The sequence below is a fragment of the Artibeus jamaicensis genome, unplaced genomic scaffold (assembly GCF_021234435.1).
Source record: "Artibeus jamaicensis isolate MK-2021 breed Jamaican fruit bat unplaced genomic scaffold, CSHL_Jam_final contig_548, whole genome shotgun sequence".
In the NCBI taxonomy this organism is placed as follows: domain Eukaryota; kingdom Metazoa; phylum Chordata; class Mammalia; order Chiroptera; family Phyllostomidae; genus Artibeus; species Artibeus jamaicensis.
In genome coordinates, this window is record NW_026521883.1 from 2,602,831 (window position 1) to 2,623,169 (window position 20,339).

At 36.4% G+C, this 20,339-nt stretch overlaps 1 protein-coding gene across 6 annotated transcripts in view; it reads left to right on the forward strand.

The window, feature by feature from the left end:
* The window catches only part of DDHD1 (DDHD domain containing 1), an 87,716-nt gene that overhangs the window by 13,255 nt on the left and 54,122 nt on the right, over window positions 1-20,339 (forward strand). For 4 of the 6 annotated variants that reach the window (XM_053670091.1, XM_037155656.2, XM_037155657.2 and 1 more), the window contains exons 2-3: window positions 15,138-15,311; window positions 15,914-15,934. In XM_053670091.1, the coding sequence (XP_053526066.1) occupies window positions 15,138-15,311; window positions 15,914-15,934 (195 nt within the window). The remainder of the gene's footprint in view (window positions 1-15,137; window positions 15,312-15,913; window positions 15,935-20,339) is intronic. The other 2 variants (XM_053670093.1, XM_053670095.1) reach the window with 1 other exon arrangement.

The following is a 20,339-nucleotide window of genomic DNA, read 5'->3' on the forward strand; positions in this document are numbered from 1 at the left end:
CACAGTCTGTCTATAGTGAGCTCATCTGCAGGTCTTAGCTCATATTTAGGTTTTTATATTCTGAGCCTGCTTCTCCTTTGTCGAAGTGTAAGATTTTCATTTTGGAAGAAATATTAAGGGGAAAGGGGAGTTTAATTAAGCCAAATAGATGAGGAAGGCTAGTTTTAGTTTTGAAGGCCAGATTTAACTACTGCATGTAGTTTTAGAAACTTGAAAAGATACTATGTGGATTATAATAATGCCATAATTTGGAATGGAATTTTATAGTTTACAGTAAAGTGCTTTCACATGCATTATTTTTTAATTCCTACTATACCCTACAGTGAGACAGACTATCCTCATATTACATATGATAAACTGAGGCCCAGAGAGGTTAAGGGATGGAACTGGAATTAGAGCCTATGTTTTCTGAGTCTTTAACTAACTTCCTTTCTTCTGTGTACCATGTATGAACACACAGCTTATGCCATCTGAGCAGATATGCAGACTATGTGCCAACAGTACCTAATACCTTGGACTATTTTGTAATTAATAATTTTATGTAATTAATATCTAATAATTAATTCTATTAATAATTCTGTGTAAGAATTGCCTACGTTGCTACGTATTCCTTCTAGTTGGTGATTTTCTGAATATATTCCTCAAATTAGTTTTTTGTAACTTTAGTCTTGGAAAAAATGTTTTCCTCAGCTTTTTGCATGTGTTCAAGTTTTTGCATTATGCTTGCTGGCATTCTGAATTTGAACTATACATTTTTTTTCTCCTATTTCTCCCCTGTTCCTCTTTTTTACAAAAGATTTTTTTATTACTCTTAATCCATAAATAACCATGTAGCGTCTACTAGGTAAAAGAAGGGAGTGGACTACCTTGAGTTTACGAAAAGCTTTCTAGAGAAATTTATGCTTGATTTGGGTATTAAGGACAGGCGTTATTGCCAGAGAGAATGGCATGTCTAAAAGCTTAGAGTCAAGAAGGAGGACGCATGCATTCAGAGGACTCCAGAGATTCTGTTTGGCAGAAGCATTGGGAAAATTGTAGAAAAGGGTAGAAGGAACTGGATATGTAGAGTCTAATCAGGGTGGGGTTTCCATACTGAAAATTTAAATTTCATCCTATGAAAATGAAATAATTGGAAAATATAAAATGGGAAACTGATCAGATTATATTTTAGGGTTATCATTTCTGGCAACAATGTGGAATGTAAATGGAAAGCTAGAAAGTGATATCATAATGAGGGAGACTTGCAGTATTGCAGGAGAGAAACAGTTGAAGGTCTAGGGCCATGCTCTTTGAATGGTTATTGGAAAGGTGGAGGTAGATGTCAAGGAAGTAGAATATGTACACTATTGGTACAGTATGAGTAAGTGGAAGGGTAGTCCAGGTTGTCTCTAGTGTTTTAACTTGAGTGGATTGTGGTGGTCCCTCCTTTGCCAGGTTCATGTTAGGATGGCTAAGGGATGCTAAATAATAATTTATTTTGACGTAACTTCATTTAAAATGCCTATTGCATATCCAGCTATTGAAGCATCTGGTGGGTATTTGCAAGTATAGGCGTGGAGCTCAGAAGAAAACAGCACTGAAATTAAAGATGCAAATATCCTCATAATTTAAGCAGTGGTCTCTAAAATGCGTTATGCAAATGCTTTATTGTAGTTATATTGCAGTTGTTACAATGAAAGTGTTTGAATTTATATTTACCTTGTAGCTCATCCTTTCAGAACTTCAATTTCTGTATTTCTGCATAATGTATAAAACATTTTAGAACAGTAATACATATGCATAATTTATAAAAAAAATATATGAGAATATACTCAACGTTTTTGGAAATTATTGATTTAAACTGAGTAGTCACTTCTGGACATTTGCTTTCCAATTGCAACCTGGTGAACTTCTTTAAAAGTACACATTTCTGAACTCTGTCTCCAGAGACTCTGTGTAATTAAGTGTAGAGCAAGGAATTTGAAAAAACCATCTCTTATTTAATGCAAATGATTCTGACAATCAGCCAGATTTGAGAACCACAGGTTAAAACCATAGAAAATATGTAAAGTATGGAATGAGAAGCTAGAAGAAGATAAGATAGATCCATTTGAATGATACTCTATTGATTTTAGAATGAGAAGATAAGATAAGATAGGTTCCAACTAATTCATTTTTTTTATTTTAATCTAATAGAATGGCCATAGTTGATATTGCAGTTATTATCTCCACTAAGCTAAAATTAACAATAAAAAATCAAGTCTTTTTTAATGTTATATACTCCATTTTTGGCACAGGTTTCTCTCCCATATCTATGCAGGTTATATGCAACATTTTTGACTAGCCAAGTACCTAGAGAGAACTTTTTCTCTAAGCTTGTAAAATTCTGCATTGCCTAGAACCACCAAAATATTAAACTCCCAAGGGTAAGGACAAAGGGCCGGTGATTTAAAGCATATTTTTCATTTTGAAACATAGAGATTGCTACCAACATCTAAAATCTGCTTTATGTGAATGAAAATTTGAGAAAGGATTAAAATATAATGTGAATGTCTGAAAGGATTATGTAATGAAGACTTTTGAGGACTATTATGGGCTTTGTCCTTTCAGCAAACCCGTCCGTTAAAGCCTTTACTACTACTACTAACTTAGACTGTGACTGTGTTTGGAGATAGGGCCTTTAAAGAATGATTAAATTTAAATGAGGCCATTGGATAGGCCCTAATTCAGTCTGACTATTGGCCTTATAAGAAGAGGAAATTTGGACACAGAAGGAGATACCAGGGATGCACGTGCACAGAAAAAAGACGCTGTGAGGCCACAGTGAGAAGGTGGCCATCTGCACCCCAAGGAGAGAGGCCTCGTGAGACCCAAACTTGCCAATACCATATTCTTGGACTGCTAGCCTCTAGAACTATGAGAAAATAAGTTTCCCTTGTTTGAACCATCCAGAATGTGGTGTCTTTTTATGACAGCCCTAGCAAACTAATGCAAGGACTGCAAGCCACTTATGCAACTTTATAGTTACACTAATGAAGAACTAAGAAACAGGTGCAGGTTTTAAAACTCTGTGGCCTTGGCTCTTGAAAGAGAAGAAGCAAACAATATTTAGGGTATAATTATATTGTCCAGAGTTCCTGACCTCTATGAAATTGGTTTAAACTTTGTGAGTGGTAGATATTATTACCTAAACATAGTTTAGTATACTTAGTGTAATTGTTACTTGCAAATATAATCAAATGAGGTGTATATATATTTGTTTCATAAGATAGAGTTTTGTGTGATTGCTAACTACTAACTCAATTTTGCAATTATAACATCGTAGACAGGCTAAATGATATTTAAGGTAATTATTTGTTTTTGTTTTACATTATTCCTCCAGATTATAGTTCCTTTCTAGTGAATAAGCAGGTAGGTGTTCAAGTATTCAAATGGAAGATGACATTTTGATAGGTAGTTTCTAATTTACTGCCTTTCATTTAATTTACCAATTAAACATCATTTTGTACATAATGTTTTATCACTCACCTTTTGAGAACTAACAACTTATTCTTAATTATTGAATTTATTATGAAATATCTCAAATATAGAACAATTCCAGGGGTGTCAAAGTTGTTTTCACCCCAGGCCACATCAGCCTTGAGGTTGCCTTCAAAGGGCCAAGGAGCTCCAGTTTCAGGCCAAATAAAACAAGGTGGGCGGGTCCCATTGGCCCTTGGGCCTTGTGTTTGCCACCTGTGGTCTACATAACATAACCAACAATCAATAGTACTTCCCCTCACTCAGCCTAAGAAATTAAACATGACAGATGTAATCAAAATCTCTTGTGACCCCTCCACTCCCTTTTCTTCAACCCGGAAGTAACTGCCTGTCTAAATTTGCTGTTTATTCCCATGCATTTTTTAGATTATTAGGTTATTTTGTACATTGCCTTCTTTTCTTTTCTTTTCTTTTTTTTTTTTTTTGACTTTATACAAATAGTGCCATTCTGTTTGTATCTTTCTGCAGTTTGCTTTCTGGTTCAGGTTAGGTTTTTGAGATTTATTCATGCTGACACATACAAGTCTAGCTATTTGTTTTTGCGTTATATGGTGGTAATATTCCATTTCATGAATGTGTCACAATTTGTTTTTCTCTTTGGACACTTAGGTTGTTTGCAGTTTTTGCTATTATAAACATTTGTTATAAAAGAATTTTATATACATCTTTTTGTACAAATGTGCCAGAATTTCTCTAGAGTACATACCTAGGAAAAGAATTGTTTCACATTCCACCTCTGACGATTACCTGTCAGTCTTGAGTATAGTTCATGTTACAGGTTTATTGGCTATTTGAGTTTCCTGTCATGATAATCTTGTTATATCAGGTAGAGTCCAATGAGGAGACAGAAACCACACAGTGATTTCAGCAGAGAAAGTGTAACAAAAAGGAATGAAGTAAAAAGGCAAAGAGAACTCTGAAGAATACAAAAATAACAGATACAGGTTCCAGCCACTGCTGGTAGGACTGACATGAGCACCCGAGGAAGAGGCCAGTTCCTCTCAGAGCTGAGATTCTTGACTTCTCAAATGTGTGTGGCATTCATTAGTCACAGTGTGTGGGGAAGAACTCCCCACAGGCTGCCTGAGGGGTTGCAGGAGCAGACCAAGGAGTGGTGCCCAGCAGGTTACATTCCTCTGTGAATCTGCCTGGGGGGGGGGGGTGGTACTGGTACTGGGGAACGTGCCCATAGGAAGCTGCCATTGCTGTTAGCATCTGGGCACTGCTGAGAAGTGAAATTTACATCCTGTAAGAACCCAGTAAGGTGACCACAGTGGAAACAGGAATAGAAACCCCTTCCCCTTCATTATCAAGCATGGTTTAGTAGAAATCATTCATCAATACTTGAGGCACATATTGGTTTAAATAGGACTCTGTGGGGCTGATCGTACAAATAGTATAGTCAGAGTTCCCAGGTATTAAGTTTACAACAAACCTTAAGAATGTTTCTGCCTCTTTCCTTTTCATCCTTCTTGTCTCTCATTATGTCCTTCACCTTTTCTTGTGTCTTCTACTTTTCTTATTTCTAATCTTTGCTGATCTCTTTTTCTTCTGAATACTAGTATTTCACCATTCCTATTTTCCCTTACTGTGTGTTTTCCTTCCTAAGTCCTGTGTGGTCAGATACACTCTTTGTGTTTCTAAAGCAGTAGTGAATTATAGGCATGCCTTAGGCCCTAAGTGGGTAAAGCTGTGGGTATAGCTAAGCTGAAGGAAAAGGGTCAATATTTTCTCTGTATACAGGTGTGCACAGTATAATGTGGATTGAAATAGTTCTTGAAAACAGTCATTTAAAAAGCTTATAGTTTATTCCTTCTGCTTCCTGGTATAAGTATAGGTTTTTATACATAAAAATCTTTACTGCCAAATTTTCCCTATCCACATATAGGAAACCCACACAGGCTTTTACTTAAATGAAAAAAGTGGTCATAGTGAGAAAATGGACTTCACTATATTTTCTAGTCAAGAAGAACCCACATTTTTCTTTTGATTCTAGTAAAGGCCTTTCTTTTATCATAATTTGTCCAAGAGTTGTAATTAGGATAATGACTAAGTTATTTTTTGATAGGCAGGTAGTGATGATAAGTACTAGTCTTTATATTGTTTAAATTGACTTTCGATGAGTATGTTATAAATGAAAAGTACTTTGTTAATCCTGTTCCAGCATATTTGTTACATCCATTACCCAGTGCAGAGTTTCTCTGATCCCTGTCTGTACAGTCTGTTGTGTGTCATGTGGTGACATTTTAACTAGATATCTATGCAAGTTTATATTCTGATATATATATATATGTGTGTGTGTATATATGCTTAAAAAGACAAAATAGCAGGCACCTTCTCCTATTCAGCTTTCCATCCTTTGTAAGCGACCTGATCCAAGAGAACTTCAGGAGCTCAAGACACAGGTGGCAGGAAACAGAGGGAAAGGTCAAAGAGATGCACCACCAGTAATTTCTGCAGTATCCTTTTACCCACATTCAATCACATAACCAAGCCTAGTTGCACAAGGAGACTAGAGAGTCTTTAACTTGAGCATACTGCTGCTCTGAATAAATCATTACTCTGTTATAAGGAATAGAGGGAGAATAGATAGAAGATGGGCATCTAGCAGTTTTCTTCCAAAATGTGTGATCTTTTATTTTTTTCCTGAAAGTATAAGGGTTCTCCAGATAATAAAATAGATTATAAGGAATTTGCTCATGCACTTATGGAGGCTGATGAGTACAAAATCTGTAGAGGTGGTATCGTAGTTTGAGTCCAAAAGTCAACAGGCTGCTGTTAGAACCAGGTAGAGCCAGTGGTCCTGTTCAAGGGCCCTCAGGCAGTGCAGAATACGCTCCAAGATTCCCAACAGATGCCTGAAACCACAGATGGTGCCAAACCCTCTATATACTGTTTATTTCCTATACTTATATACCTGTGGTAAAGTTTAATTTATAAATTGGGCACACTAAGGGATGAACACCAATAACTAATAATAACAGAACAGTGATAACAATATACTATAATAAAAGTTATGTGAATGTGGTCACTCATTTCAGGGTGTCCTTGCTGAAGTCTTTCTCTAGACTCAGTGCTTACTGGCATGACATTGCCATTCATCAGAACACATTTTCTCTTTATGTCTTCCACCCACAAACTCAGTGCCTTTTCCATCTTAACTAAGCCTTCACCACACACTGTAGCTGTAACATTTGCCATTTGAAGTATGTCAGCAAAACTAGCCAGAAGTTTATTTCCTTCTTCACAGTTTCACAGATAGAAAATTCATTCATACCAAAGATGTAAGCAACCTCAGTATACAAATGTTTTTCTTCAGTCAAGAACTTCCACTTTTTCACTTACAGGAAGTACTTTACATGTTCTCTTTGGCATATCTGAATTGCCAATATCACTTCTCTTGAGCTTTGGGCTCATTATTAGTAAAGTAAGGTCCTTGGACACCACCACAGTCAATCTGATAACCGAGATGGCTACTAAGTGACTAACAGGCAAGTAGTGTGTGCAGTGCGGCTGCACATGAGATGTTATCACATTCCTCAGTGTGCAATTTAAAACTTACGAATTGTTTATTTTTAGAATTTTCAATTTAATAGTTTCAGACCATGGTCGACCATGGGTAACTAACTGAAACCAAGGAAGGCAAAACAAGTAGTGCCGTGATTTATTTATTTAAAATTTTTTTATTATGGGCATCATTCCATGTCAGTAAGTACAGACCTACCTTTTCTGAATCTTATTTCTTTGTGGATGTATTATCCACTTATTCATGTTTGGTTTATTCGGTGAATATTTTTAACACTTGTGTGCCAAGCAACATATATATTCAATCCTCTATTGGTAGAAATTTAGGTAATTTATTTGTTTTTATTCTTTTGTCATAACAATGCTGAGGTATACACCTTTGTAGTATACCTTTACACATTTTTTGCAAGATGTCTGTATTTCTAGAATTACTCTGTAAAAAGATAACCAGTGTTTTAGGTTTTAAAAGGTATTTCAGGCCCAGAGTTTCTCAACCTCAGCACTGTTGATGTTTTGGGTCAGATAATTTATTGTTGCTAGGCAGGATGGGGTGGCGTGGGAAGAGCTGTTCTGTGCATTGTCGGGTGTTTGGCAACATCCCTGGCCTAGATGCCAGTAGCACTACCACTACCACCAGCCCCAGTTATGACAATCAAAAACAGCCTGGAAGACAAAATCGTCCTGAGCTGAGAACCATTACACTAGCCTTTCTTTTTCCCCTCCCATGGCATGGGGTTGGGTGAAGAGGTGTCCTCATGAGAAGCAGCCTAGTATGGGACATGGGAGACCAAGTGGGGTGAGTAGGGCAGCCACAAAGGATGATGGCCTACTGTGGGATGTCAGAGCTTAAGTGGGGTTAAGAGTGTGTATGGGTATGAGGGCAGCCTGGCATGGGGTGTTCTGAGCCTGAGCCAGGGTGAGAAGGATATTTATATTGGAGAGATTGGGGCAGTCTTCTCCCATGTAACATAGAACATTCTTCCTTTATATGACTGAAGGCCCATTTAGGGTGGTTTCCCAGCATTAGAGTTTGGTCCCTGTAGAGATTGGCTATTGACTTGATGATTTAATATTTATTATATTATATAATTAGGGATTTGTTAGCTGATGTCTCTGTTATTTACAATTGTTTTCATGGTAGAAGTAGCTAGACCAAGAACATAGCTCATAACTATCTGATACTCACCTGCTAACATAATGCTAAGCCAAAGAAGCCAAATAAAAACATAAGAAATATGATTTTACTGTATAAATTATTAAAAGTAAAACTAATCTGTGGTGCTAAATGTTATGATTGTTTACCTTTGTGAGGGTTTAGGGTTTAGATGAGAGAAGGGGCCTTCCGAAGTGTTTACAATGTTCTTTTTTTTGATCTGGGTGTAGTTAACTTGTAAAAAGCCATTTAGCTGTCTGCTTATGATTTGCGCTCTTTCTGTATGTGTCCTCCGTGAACAAAATGTTCACCCTCCACCACAATCCCACTTTTTTATTCTTGGAAAAGAGACTCTTTCCTCTGAATCAGATAATTATCAGAAAATAGAATGTTAATGGATGATACACCCAGTGGCATAAACCCACTTAAACAGATAAGCAAGCACCACTCACTAAGGAAGGCCCAATTTGGAGTACTAATAATAGTGCTCAGTCTTCGAACCCTACCAACCAGTGGGGGAATGCAGAATGAGATATATCCTGTGCAGCAACTTTCAGCATCCTTTTTTTAAAAAAAATTTAATTGTTGTTCAAGTACAATTTTCTGTCTTTTACTCCCATCCCAGACCACCCACCTAAACATCCTTTTATTGAACTCATATTAAATAGTAGGTACTTATCTTTTAGAGACATTGTACCCACATCCAGGGATCCCACAGAAGTGAAGGAGACTAAACCGAATACAGTAAGATAAACACAGATAAATATGTGCAGAATTAGTTCATTGGAATCACAGAGAAGGGACAGTGATGAAAGGCTTCCTGAAGGAGAGAAGTATAGAAGTTAGCTAAATGAAGAAAATGGGGAAGAGCATCCCAGGTAGAAGGAACAGTATATGCAGGATACAGAAGTACAACTCAACATAACACATTCAGGGACTTGAACTTGTCAACACGGAAAGCACAGGGGCCATCAACATTACTTTATGTATCCCCAGAGCCTGCTCTAGTGCCTGGTTCATGATAAACATTCAGATATTAGTTTGAAAATATACCTAAAGTATCATTGGTATATGAAGAGGTATTCCAAGAAAAGATCGTAAAGAGCTTATAAACCATCCTAATAAGAAACTCAGTTTATCTGGAGGGCAGTGAGAAGTTATAAGGAATTTAAGTACTAGGATAAAATGACTTGGGGCATTAGAAAGGTTCTCTGACAACTCTACAAAAGATGGATTGAATGTCTAAAGAGGAGAGAGTAAGGTAGGGGAATCTGTATGTGGATGTATTGCATATACTTGTATGCATGCTTTCAGGGGGGCATTTGGTGGTGGTGAAAGTTGCACAGTTGAAGCTAGGGAGGAAGTTTCTGAAATAAAACAGATAGAAATGATAAGAATGTGAACTCAGGCATTGACTGTAGGCCTGGTGAGTAAGGGATTAGGGTGATTTAGAAGATACAATAAACAGTACTTAATGTCCAGTATCTAAGAAACCTTTGAGCTCAGGAGACATGTTGGATGAGGTCCAGATTTTTTTCTTCAGTGACTGGCTGAATGCTATCAACACACCATTCCCTGTGATAGGGGATACCGGTGGAATAGCAGGGTTGTGTTTTGTTGTTTTATTTTTTGCCAGAACCTAGTGTCTTCCATAACTATTCGCTGCTTTGGTAACTGTTGATTACTAGGAGATATTTAATTGGCAGTTGAATATTTGGGTCTAGAGTTCAGGTTAAGATAGAGGCCTGAACATCTATCAGAAAAACATATGTTTAGATTAAGCTCAAGCAAAGAACAGAGGGAGTGCAGATGGGAGCTATAAACTTGTTTTTACTGTTTTTAAAAACTCCCATCATCTTTATGGAGAGGGATGGTTGGCTCTGTTTTTTAAGGCTCATATTAGTCTGGCAATATAAAAGTTTCCAAACTATTTATTTTTTAATTAAATTGTGTTTATTTTAAACACTAGCACCTCTAAGTAGCCTGTTTTTCCTTGGGAGAGAGTTAAAAGGGGACTTCCCCTATTTGAGAATATAGGTCGCATTGTGTAGTAGGTAAAGTTTGAATGAACTTTGGAGTCAGACTTTAGTTGGAGTCTTTGTTCTCGTGTTACTTAGTTATGTGCCTTTGGGCAGTTACTTAGTTTCACAAAGACTCGGCTTACTCATTTGTAAAACTAGGATAATTAGAGCTATCTTTTAAGATTACTGTCAAGATTAAATGTATTGAGTGAAATGAGCTTTTGGGTCTGGAAGATAAAGACAACTGTCTAAATCTAAATCTCTGCATTCATCTTCCTAAAAAGCTGGAAGAAGACATAAAAGAACCAAACACACGCACATACCATATTTGCAGTGTATAATTCGCTCCAGTGTATGATGCGCACCCATGTTTTTGGCCCAAACTTTCAGGGGGAAAATCTTTTGTTTTACTTTTTAAATTCATTCATTCATTCATTCATTCATTTATTTATTTATAGCTAGATACTTGTTTTTTTGTATTGTAAAGGAATTTTAGCATTTATTTTTTAACATATTGTGGTACAAGAAATTTTATGTAACAAATAATTATAAAACACAAGAACAGATACAAGATATTTCAGGTACTACCCATGTATAATGCACTCCCTTATTTTTCCCTAAAAAATTTGGGCAAATAATGTGCATTATACATGGCAAAATATGGTACACAAATCATACATCACTCACACTTTCAGCATTACTACAGGATAGACAATACCATGAATTTGTGAAGAAATAGGAAATTACAACAGCTCCTGTTGCTGCTACAAATCCCTGAGTCTGGAGAATAGGACAAAGAACGGCTTAATTAAGAGACGGTGAAAAACAGGCAGACAGTGACTGTTGTAGACGATCGGCGGGTAAATACACACTCTCAGAGTCCGGAACCGAATTGATAAAAATTTTAATGGCCAAAGAGTTTTCCTGCGCAGGGGCAAACTTCCCCAACTGTGACCGGAGTCACGTAGCTACTCAGAGCTACAAAATGGAAGCTGCACCTGGCTTACAGACTACTGGGTATTTATATTTTCTAGCAAGCAAGCAAAGGCATACAGAAGCAAAGGTGGTGGTTAGCTATTGGCTTATTTAAAAACGGCGAGGGTCCCTGATTGGTGGGTGCTGCTGCTGGCGGGCACTTTCTGGCAGGCCGGGTTAGTTACCTTATTTGGCTAGAATTTTAAACCCAATTGTTCCCAGATGTTTGTTCATTACCCTGTTCCAGGAACTGCAGATTTAGGGTTGGGTAATGCCCTAGCTGTAATTTTCCTAGCTGGGTATAACATGACCAGAGGGGAGAGGGGAGAGGATTTCAGGGGAAAAGGGGAAGGGTTCACAGGAACAAGCATAAAGGACACATGGACAAAAACTAAGGCAGGGGTGGGGAATGGGAGGGAGGTGGGGAGCACTGGTGGGGGTGGGCTGGGATGGGAGTAAAAGACAGAAAACTGTACTTGAACAATAATTAAACAAATTTAAAAAATAAAATAAAGGATTGCAAAATAATTTTTTAAAAAAGAGAGAGACAGTGAAAAAGAGGAGAGGAGATCAGTGGTTAAAATACAACGCAAACAAAATTACCCCTGAAAGAAAACTTCCCCTACACAGTTGGCAAAATGTGAACACAGGCTTGGGACTTAGTGATTCATAGCACCAGCTGGAGGGAAGGGGTGTGAAAGTGAGAGGGGCCACAAGTAGCAACATCAGAGAAACACCCCCTGGGAGAGAAGGTAGAGAGATAGGGGCGCTGTGGCAGTGAGAGAAGAGAAGGAAGGAGAAAATTTAGGGTCTTAGGGAAATGAAAGAAAAACAAGGCGCACAAGTTCCAAACCCAGCCACCCATTACCACCACATCATTAAAACTGCTGCTCCTACTAATCAGCAGAAGCTTTTTTTTTTTTTTAGGTTTTATTTTATTTATTTCTAGAGAGAGGAGAAGGGAGGGAGAAAGAGAGGGAGAGAAACGTCAATGTGTTGTTACCTCCTGTGCCCCTCCTATTGGGGACCTGGCCCAAAGCACAGGCATGTACACTGACTGGGAATCAAATCAGTGACCCTTGGTTCACTGGTCAGCACTCAGTCCACTGAGCCATACCAGCCAGGGCATGAAGCACTCTCAAACTAAGAACTCTATCCATAAAATGATAAGGAATAGAAATAAGTCCAATGCCATACAAAGCTACTTTAAGAGGAATACAGAAAATATGTGTAAGTGGACCCTTTTAATGAAAACTCATGTTGTTTGAGGATCAACTGTATGCAAGGAGAAGTAGAAACACATAATAGATTTTGAATACATTACAATACTAGTCTGGTACAACAAGACTTTTCAGGACCATCTAGTTACTTTCCTATCCCAAACTTGAAATTAGCCATTTTTTAGGGATGTGTGTGTGTGTGTGTGTGTGTATGTGTTTGGTGGAAAATGATATTTAGCAATAGCAATCTTTATGTCAGGAGTACTCACTTATACTAGGTTGGTCTTTGTTTCTAGAACTTATCAGTGGAAAAGCTTAGGCCATTTTTTAAAGAGAAAATATATCATTAGTTCATGGTGAAATTTCTAATTAAAATTTAAAATTACACAGTTTCCATTTCTCTGACTTTTATATTTGTATCTGTTTTTTTCTTATGCTACAAATCTTGGTTCCAAATAATATTAACAAAATCAATATAGTTAACCTACATTTTGAAATAATACCAATATTATAAATTATTAATAATTATAATGGGACTTCCGCCAAGATGGAGGCGTAGGTGGAAGCACTGTGCCTTCTCGCACAACCAAGTTTAAAAACAATAAAGTTTTAGCAACAAAAATGCAGCCAAACCACAGAAAAATTGAACTATACAGAAGTCTGACAACAACGAACCCTTCAGCCAAACTGGTAAGAGGGGCAGAGCCAGCAGCAGAGTGGGGTCAGGCAGGAAAGACCCACCAGACAGACCCCGGCGAGAACCAGGTGCACCAGCAGCTGTGGGTGGATCCCAGGTGTGGAGTAGCGGGCGGACGCACTGAGGACACAAGACAGTGGACCCACTGAGGGCTGACTATGGTCACACATTCTCTCGCAGATAAACCAGTGAAGGAGCTAGCAGTGAGAAGGAACACACAGGCCCCTGTGGCGAGAAGCAGCAGAGGGGACCGCTATTGTCCCTCTCTGACCCCGCCCCCACATACAGCATCACAAACCAGCAACTGTGTTGCCCCACCCTGGTGAATACCTAAGGCAAGAGGCACGAACAGATCAAAACATGGCTCAAGAACAACTCAGAGCCCCAGAGCCAATAAATCTAAGCAATGAAGAAATAGCCAAACTTTCAGATGCACAGTTCAAAACACTGGTGATCAGGATGCTCACAGAACTGGTTGATTATAGTCACAAATTAGAGGAACATCTGAAGGCTAAACTAATTGAAATGAAGGGAAATGCACAGGAAAGCAATAGTGAGGGAAAGGAAACTGGGACTCAGATCAAAGGAGTGGACCAGAAGGAGGAAAAGAATGACCAAACAGAAAAGGATGAAGAAATAAGAATTCAAAAAAAGGAGGAGAGGCTTAGGAACCTCCAGGACATCTTTAAATGTTCCAACATTCGAGTTATAGTTACAGACTCCAACTAAAGTCTGACTCCAAAGTTAATTCAAACTTTACCTACTACGCAATGCGACCTATATTCTCAAATAGGGGAAGTCCCCTTTTAACTCTCTCCCAAGGAAAAACAGGCTACTTAGAGGTGCTAGTGTTTAAAATAAACACAATTTAACAAACACAACAAAAGCAAACTAAGAGGACAGCTAGATCAGGAGCAGAACCATAGAAATGAAGATCACATGGAGGGTTAGCAACAGGGGAATGGGAGAAGGAGAAGGGGGGAGAAGGTACAGAAAATAAGTAGCATAGACGGTAGGTAGAAAATAGGGGGGAGGGCAAGAATAGTAGGGGAAATATAGAATCTGAAGAACTTGAGACACATGGTCATAAACTAAGGGGGTGGGGGAGAGGTATGCAGGGTGGAGGGGAATGAAGGGGGGAAATAGAACAACTGTAATGGCATAATCAATAAAATATATTTTAAAAAATAATAATTATTATAATGGTGCAGGTACTGTAAAAGGTTTAAGATATTTGCATTTTTTGTCCATGCCATATAGCCTAATATATATGTACAAATTACTGTTTTAAATAAATTATTTGAAGCAACTTTTGTTAATGTGGTTAAATCATCAACTTGCTACATAAGTTCCTTTGTTTTATTTTGCTTTTCATTTTTAAGGATTTGTTACTTCCATTTTATTTTTGCTTTCTTAAAAATTTTGAAGGATTCAAGATAGCTTAGCTGATAATTGTTTATTTAAATAAATAGTAACTAAAAGTCTTAGGCTTATAGAACAGTGTTTAATCAAAGAATCATTTAGTTATTCAAGAAAGTTTTTTTCAGTGTTTTCTAAAAGTTGAGGTATTAACTATAATTAAAAGTTTCTGTTATTCTGTTAACTGGGAGCCTATAACCAACCTCCAAGGTAGCCCTAAAAAATACAACACCCAACTATCACACACATTATTACTAAACTACTCTGGGAGTTCCATACCAATATTTTCTAACACTTTGAAAAGCAATCTTGCATGAAACTTGTCTTAACTCCTTAGCCTACTAATTGTGGTTACTCAGGACCTCAGTTATGTAGGTAACTACTCATCTACCTTTCTAATACCAAAGTAACTTTTATTTGTAATATTTAATACAAGCAAAATTATATGCTGAAAAAAATTATATCCTATGGCTTTAGACCTGAAATTTAAAACTTCAGTCATGAAAGTTTGCTTTTGCCACAGCAGTAGCAAAACATGAAATTGTAATTACTATGTCTTTTTACATGAAGTTGGATCCTAAAATATATTCTATGATTTCTCTTTTTAGAATCTGATAAAATACCAGTAATGCGTGGACAATGGTTTATTGATGGTACTTGGCAGCCTCTAGAAGAAGAAGAAAGTAATTTAATTGAGCAAGAACATCTCAACTGTTTTAGAGGTCAGCAGATGCAAGAAAGTTTTGATATCGAAATGTCAAAATCCATAGAAGGAAAAGACGGTAAGACTAATGAATACGTTTAACATGTTATATAAGCCAAATAAGTTGTTGATAAAGTTTAGAATTGTTTCTAAGTTTGACATAGTAATTTTAGGAATGTTAGAATTTATAAAACTCATTATTTTAAACATTTGATAATTATTATAAAACTTAAAATATCTATGAATTTCTGAACTATCTCAATTTTTATTTTACTTAATCTGTACATTTAATGGAATAAACTTGATTTATTATAAATGACAAATTGTTAATATGCTCTCTGAATTTATTCTTTTCAATAGTTTTTAGTTATTAAAGAAAAATTGTAATTATATCAAAGAGCAGTTTTGTTAATATTCTAAGGTTGGTTCTTTTCCTACGGTTTAAGAAAAACTTTAATTTCTTTTGTGTAAGTATTACTTAGATATCTCCATATATATAACCATATCAACTTTTAATTTTAAACAATTTATATGTCCTTATTTAGCATTTGAATGTGTTTGCAGTAGTTTAAAATATTTATATAATAGCCAAAATTACTGTGTTCTGTTATGTCTGATCTTGAGTAAAGTTCTAAACGTGTGGTAAAGTTAAAAATACTTCTGTTGTTCCATTTACTGCAGGCAGTGGAATCAACTATTCTGGTGAGTATAACAGTACAGGTGAATTAGAATTTGTAAATTTCTCTAATTTTTTAAAGCATTTCTTCATTCATGCTTACCTTTATTTGGGAGGTTTCTTGGCAAACCCTACTAAATCTAGTGAATTAAATGATTTTTTTTCTTCCCCTCTTAAATATCTTCAAAGCAGAAAAACCTAATATCAGTAAAGTAATTCACAGAATGCAGCTTGGAAGACATGAATTTTGTGGTTGGAAGTAATTGTTTATATAACATAGTTAATGGCAAAACAGTAAGGTTTAAGTCGGCTTATTCTTTTCCTATTGTTAGCAGCATTCCAAGTCTTTTCTCGCTCTTCCACTTTATCTCCCTGAACACACACACACACACACACACACAGAGGCAATGGAACTGTACAGTTTAGCTTGTACCAATTTAATGTCTTTTGTATCTGGTTAATTTAAAATGTACATAATTGAGGAAACTTGTGGCTTCTGAATAAATTGGCTATTAAATCTGCTGATTGTGTATAATAATAGTCTGTTATGTGCTTGATACTATACTCTAAGAACTTTAAATAATCTCATTTTCCTGATCTACAGAATTGAATATATACTTATTTCAGTATAAAATCCAAGGTCAAGGTTTTTACATATCAGCATATAAAGAACAGTTCAGTTTCTACAGAGCAGAGAGCTGTATCTGTTTCTGCAGATTATGGTAGAGACAATAACTGACAACATTTATCAGTTATAGCACAAATAGTAAATTTTATATATCTGTGATCTTTTATTAATGACTGAAATATATGGTAGCCTGTCATCATCACTACCAAAATAAGCACAAAAGTCTACTTACTGTATGGTATTTGAAGGATTGACCTTTTTATCTTCATTTCATTGCTATTGGGGGGTGAGTGAATTCTGGATATTTTCCTTTCTATTAATTCACCTTAGGTCTTGCCTCAAAAATGGCAATTCACCTTAACAAATCCAGTTTACCCATCCAAATTCTTTACTGTTGATTCATGAACAATAAAACCCAAGAGCTTAGCCCTGGCTGGTGTAGCTCAGTGGATTGAGCACGGGGGCCTGCGAACCAGACAATCGTGGTTCGATTCCCAGTCAGGGCACATTCCTGGGTTGCAGGCCAGTTCCCTGCAGGCCAATTCCCAGCAGGGGACGCCCGAAAAGCAACCATACATTGATGTTTCTCTCCCTCTCTCCTTCCCTTTCCCTCTAAAAGATAAATAAATAAAATCTTAAAAAAAAAAAAAAACCCAAGAGCTTGAAGAAGAAAAAAGGATGAGTATGAATAATAAAAACATAAGTAGATTGTTTCCTTTTCTCAGTCTGTGTTCAAATGTTTCTTTTTCCCCACCTGCTAATTTATCCTCTGGAAGTAGTTCATTTTCAGCTCTGTTCCATCTCTAGATTCCATCTACTCAGAATCTTGTTTATGTTACAGTAAAATTTAGAATTTTACATGTCCTCTTTACGTCTCCCTATTAACGTGTTAAATGTAGCACAATACTTCAGTATTCCTCAAACTGCCCTAATTTCATGAGCCAATCATTTAAATAAGCTTATAAAGAACATGGCTTATTTTGTGTGAGTTGTGAGTCAATTTTCATTATGCCTTTGAGTGTATAGGTCAATTCTAGAGTATCAGTCTAGGATATTATAATATTCTTTGCTAGCTTTAAGGATACAGAGAGTGGTAAAATTCTAGTTAGTTAGTAATAACAAGAAATTGTTAAACTGTTAAAACACTTTTGCACTGTACTATTTCAAAATGATGATTCTTTGAAGTTCATAAAAAAAAAATGTAGCCCTGGCTGTGTGGCCCTTGTTTAGAATGCTGCTCGCTAGGCTGAGGTTGCTGGTTCTGTCTCCCGTCGGGGCACATACAAGAAGCAACCAATGAGTGCGTAAACAAATAGAAAAACAAACTGATGTTTCTCCCTTCCTCTCTCTCTCTCCCCTCTCCTCTCTCCCCCTCCCTCTCTCTTTCTCTAAAATCAAAAAAGTAAAAAAAAAAAAGGAATTTATTTATTTATTTTTAAAGTAAAAAAAAAGGAATCTTATTTATTTATTTTTAGAGAGGGGAGGAGAGGGAGAAAGAGAGAGAGAGAAACATCAGTGTGTGGTTGCCTCTCACATGTTCCCTACTGGGGATCTGACCTACAACCCAGGCATGTGCCCTGGACTGGAAATCGAACCAGCGGCCCTTTGGCTTGCAGGCCAGCACTCAATCCACTGAGCCACACCAGCCAGGTCAGAAAATGTTATTTTTTAAAATATACTCTGGCATATAGGTAAAATATCAGCATGTTATATTATTAGCAAAGATTATAAGTTCAATTCAGTATACATACACACTGTTGTCATAAATTTCCAATTTATTTGTTATTCAATACTATATAAAACATGAATTTATGTGTTAAGATGTGACATTTACTTTCAAAATCATGGGAAATTTGGTAGTGCATTTGAAAATTATAACTCGTCTTAAGGAAAAAATATTTGCTGTCTAAAAGCCACCATTGTTAGAAAAATAATTCAAATTTACCATAACTACAAAGATAAAAAATTATAATCTATTATTTTGTTTCTTATCTTCAAGCTTCTCAAATTGTGTGTTTCATTAATTTCAGGCTGGGGGAGGGGGCCTTTTCCACCTCAATGTTCCCCTGTATAAATGATAAAGCCTGGACTCTTCATATTACCAGGAGATTTTTGACTGCTTTCATGTGCAGATAATACTGTGTACAGGCACTTTTATGAAAGAAATAGACAGGGTTTTTACCCTCAAGGAGTTTTAAGCCTCCTGGGGAAGACAGAGGCTACAGATAAGAACAGTTACAAAGAGTAAGTTCAAGACAACACAGCAGATAGTGAATATTATACATTCTGAAAAGAAATTTGGAATATAGAGAGTTTGTGATTACGGTGCAGTAGGTGATTCAGGTGAGGCTTTCTGGGAAAATCCCATTTAATAATTGAAAACATTTTAAAATATATTATTTAGGAACTCTTATTAAGTGCTGTGGGGAATTTCTAAAAAACTAAATGTTCTTGCCTTGAAAGGCGTTAAAGTACTAATTCCTTTTCTTTCTGATCTTATCTGTATTTTGGTTAGGGTAACTATTGCCACAAGTATATTGGGTATGTTTAATATTTTCTTCTTAATTAATTTGCCTACTAATCTCCAAGTAAACATTGTATTAAGTAGATTGATAAAGTGTAGCATAACTTTTTTAGCCCACAAATAGAAATTTGCAATTTAGATACTTTAAATTTCATTTTTTCTGAGAGTTAAAATAAAATGGATCATCTTTTCACCCTGCCTCCTAGGCTAGGAGATATTTATCTGACAGCTAAACAAATCATACAAATAAAAATCAGGCCTTCAAATACATAATGCTGTAAATACTTGAACTTAGTAACTAAATCAGTGTTTTACTCATTTTACACTTTATAAAGAGTAGGAATTAGCAAAAAAATATTTGAGCTAAAAGGTTTAGTCTGCACCTCACTCTGGCCAAAAAATATATAACTTCAGTTTATTTGTGAGAAAACAGATGAATTCAAATTGAGGGACATTCTGCAAAATAACTTGACTAGTACTCTTCAGAAGTGTTAAGGTCATAATTAACTAGATGGAGGGAACCCTTTCACAATGTATACATACCATCACCACAGTGTATGCTTTGAATGTTTTGTCAATTATACCCTAAAAAAACTGAAATATTTTTTTAAAGTGTCAAAGTCATGAAAGACAAGAAAAGATTAAGGAATTTGTCACAGTTTAGAGGAGACTGGAAATGTGACAACAAAATGCACCATGGTGCCCTGGGTTGAATCCTAGAACAAAAAAAGAACATTAATAAAACTGGAGCAATCTGAATAAACTCTATATTTTAGTTGATAGTATTGTACTAATGTTAATTTCTTAGTTTTCATAATTGTACTGTAGGCATGCTAACATTAGGGGAAGCTGGATGAAGGCTATAATAACTCTCTGTACTATTTTTGCAACCTAAGTCTAAAATTATTTCATAATAAAAAGCTTTAAAAAACTGTAGAGGAATTAAAATAAAATAGTAAAAAATATTTAGCCCTGGCCTGTGTGCTCAGTTGGTTGGAACATTGTCCCATAACTGAAGGGTTGCAGGTTCAGTTCCTGGCCAGGGCTCATACCTAGGTTGTGATTTGATCCCCAGTCCAGGTGCTTACAATCCTGGGTCTGGGTACATATGGGAGGCAGCCAGTCAGTGTTTCTCTCTCTCTCCCTTCCTCTCTCTGTAAAAGCAGTGGAAAAAAAATGTCCTTGAGTGAGGATTAAAACGTATATATATTTATTTAATTAACCCTCCCCCCCAAAAAAATCATAGGAAAGGAGAAACAAAAAAACAAAGTGTAGATGG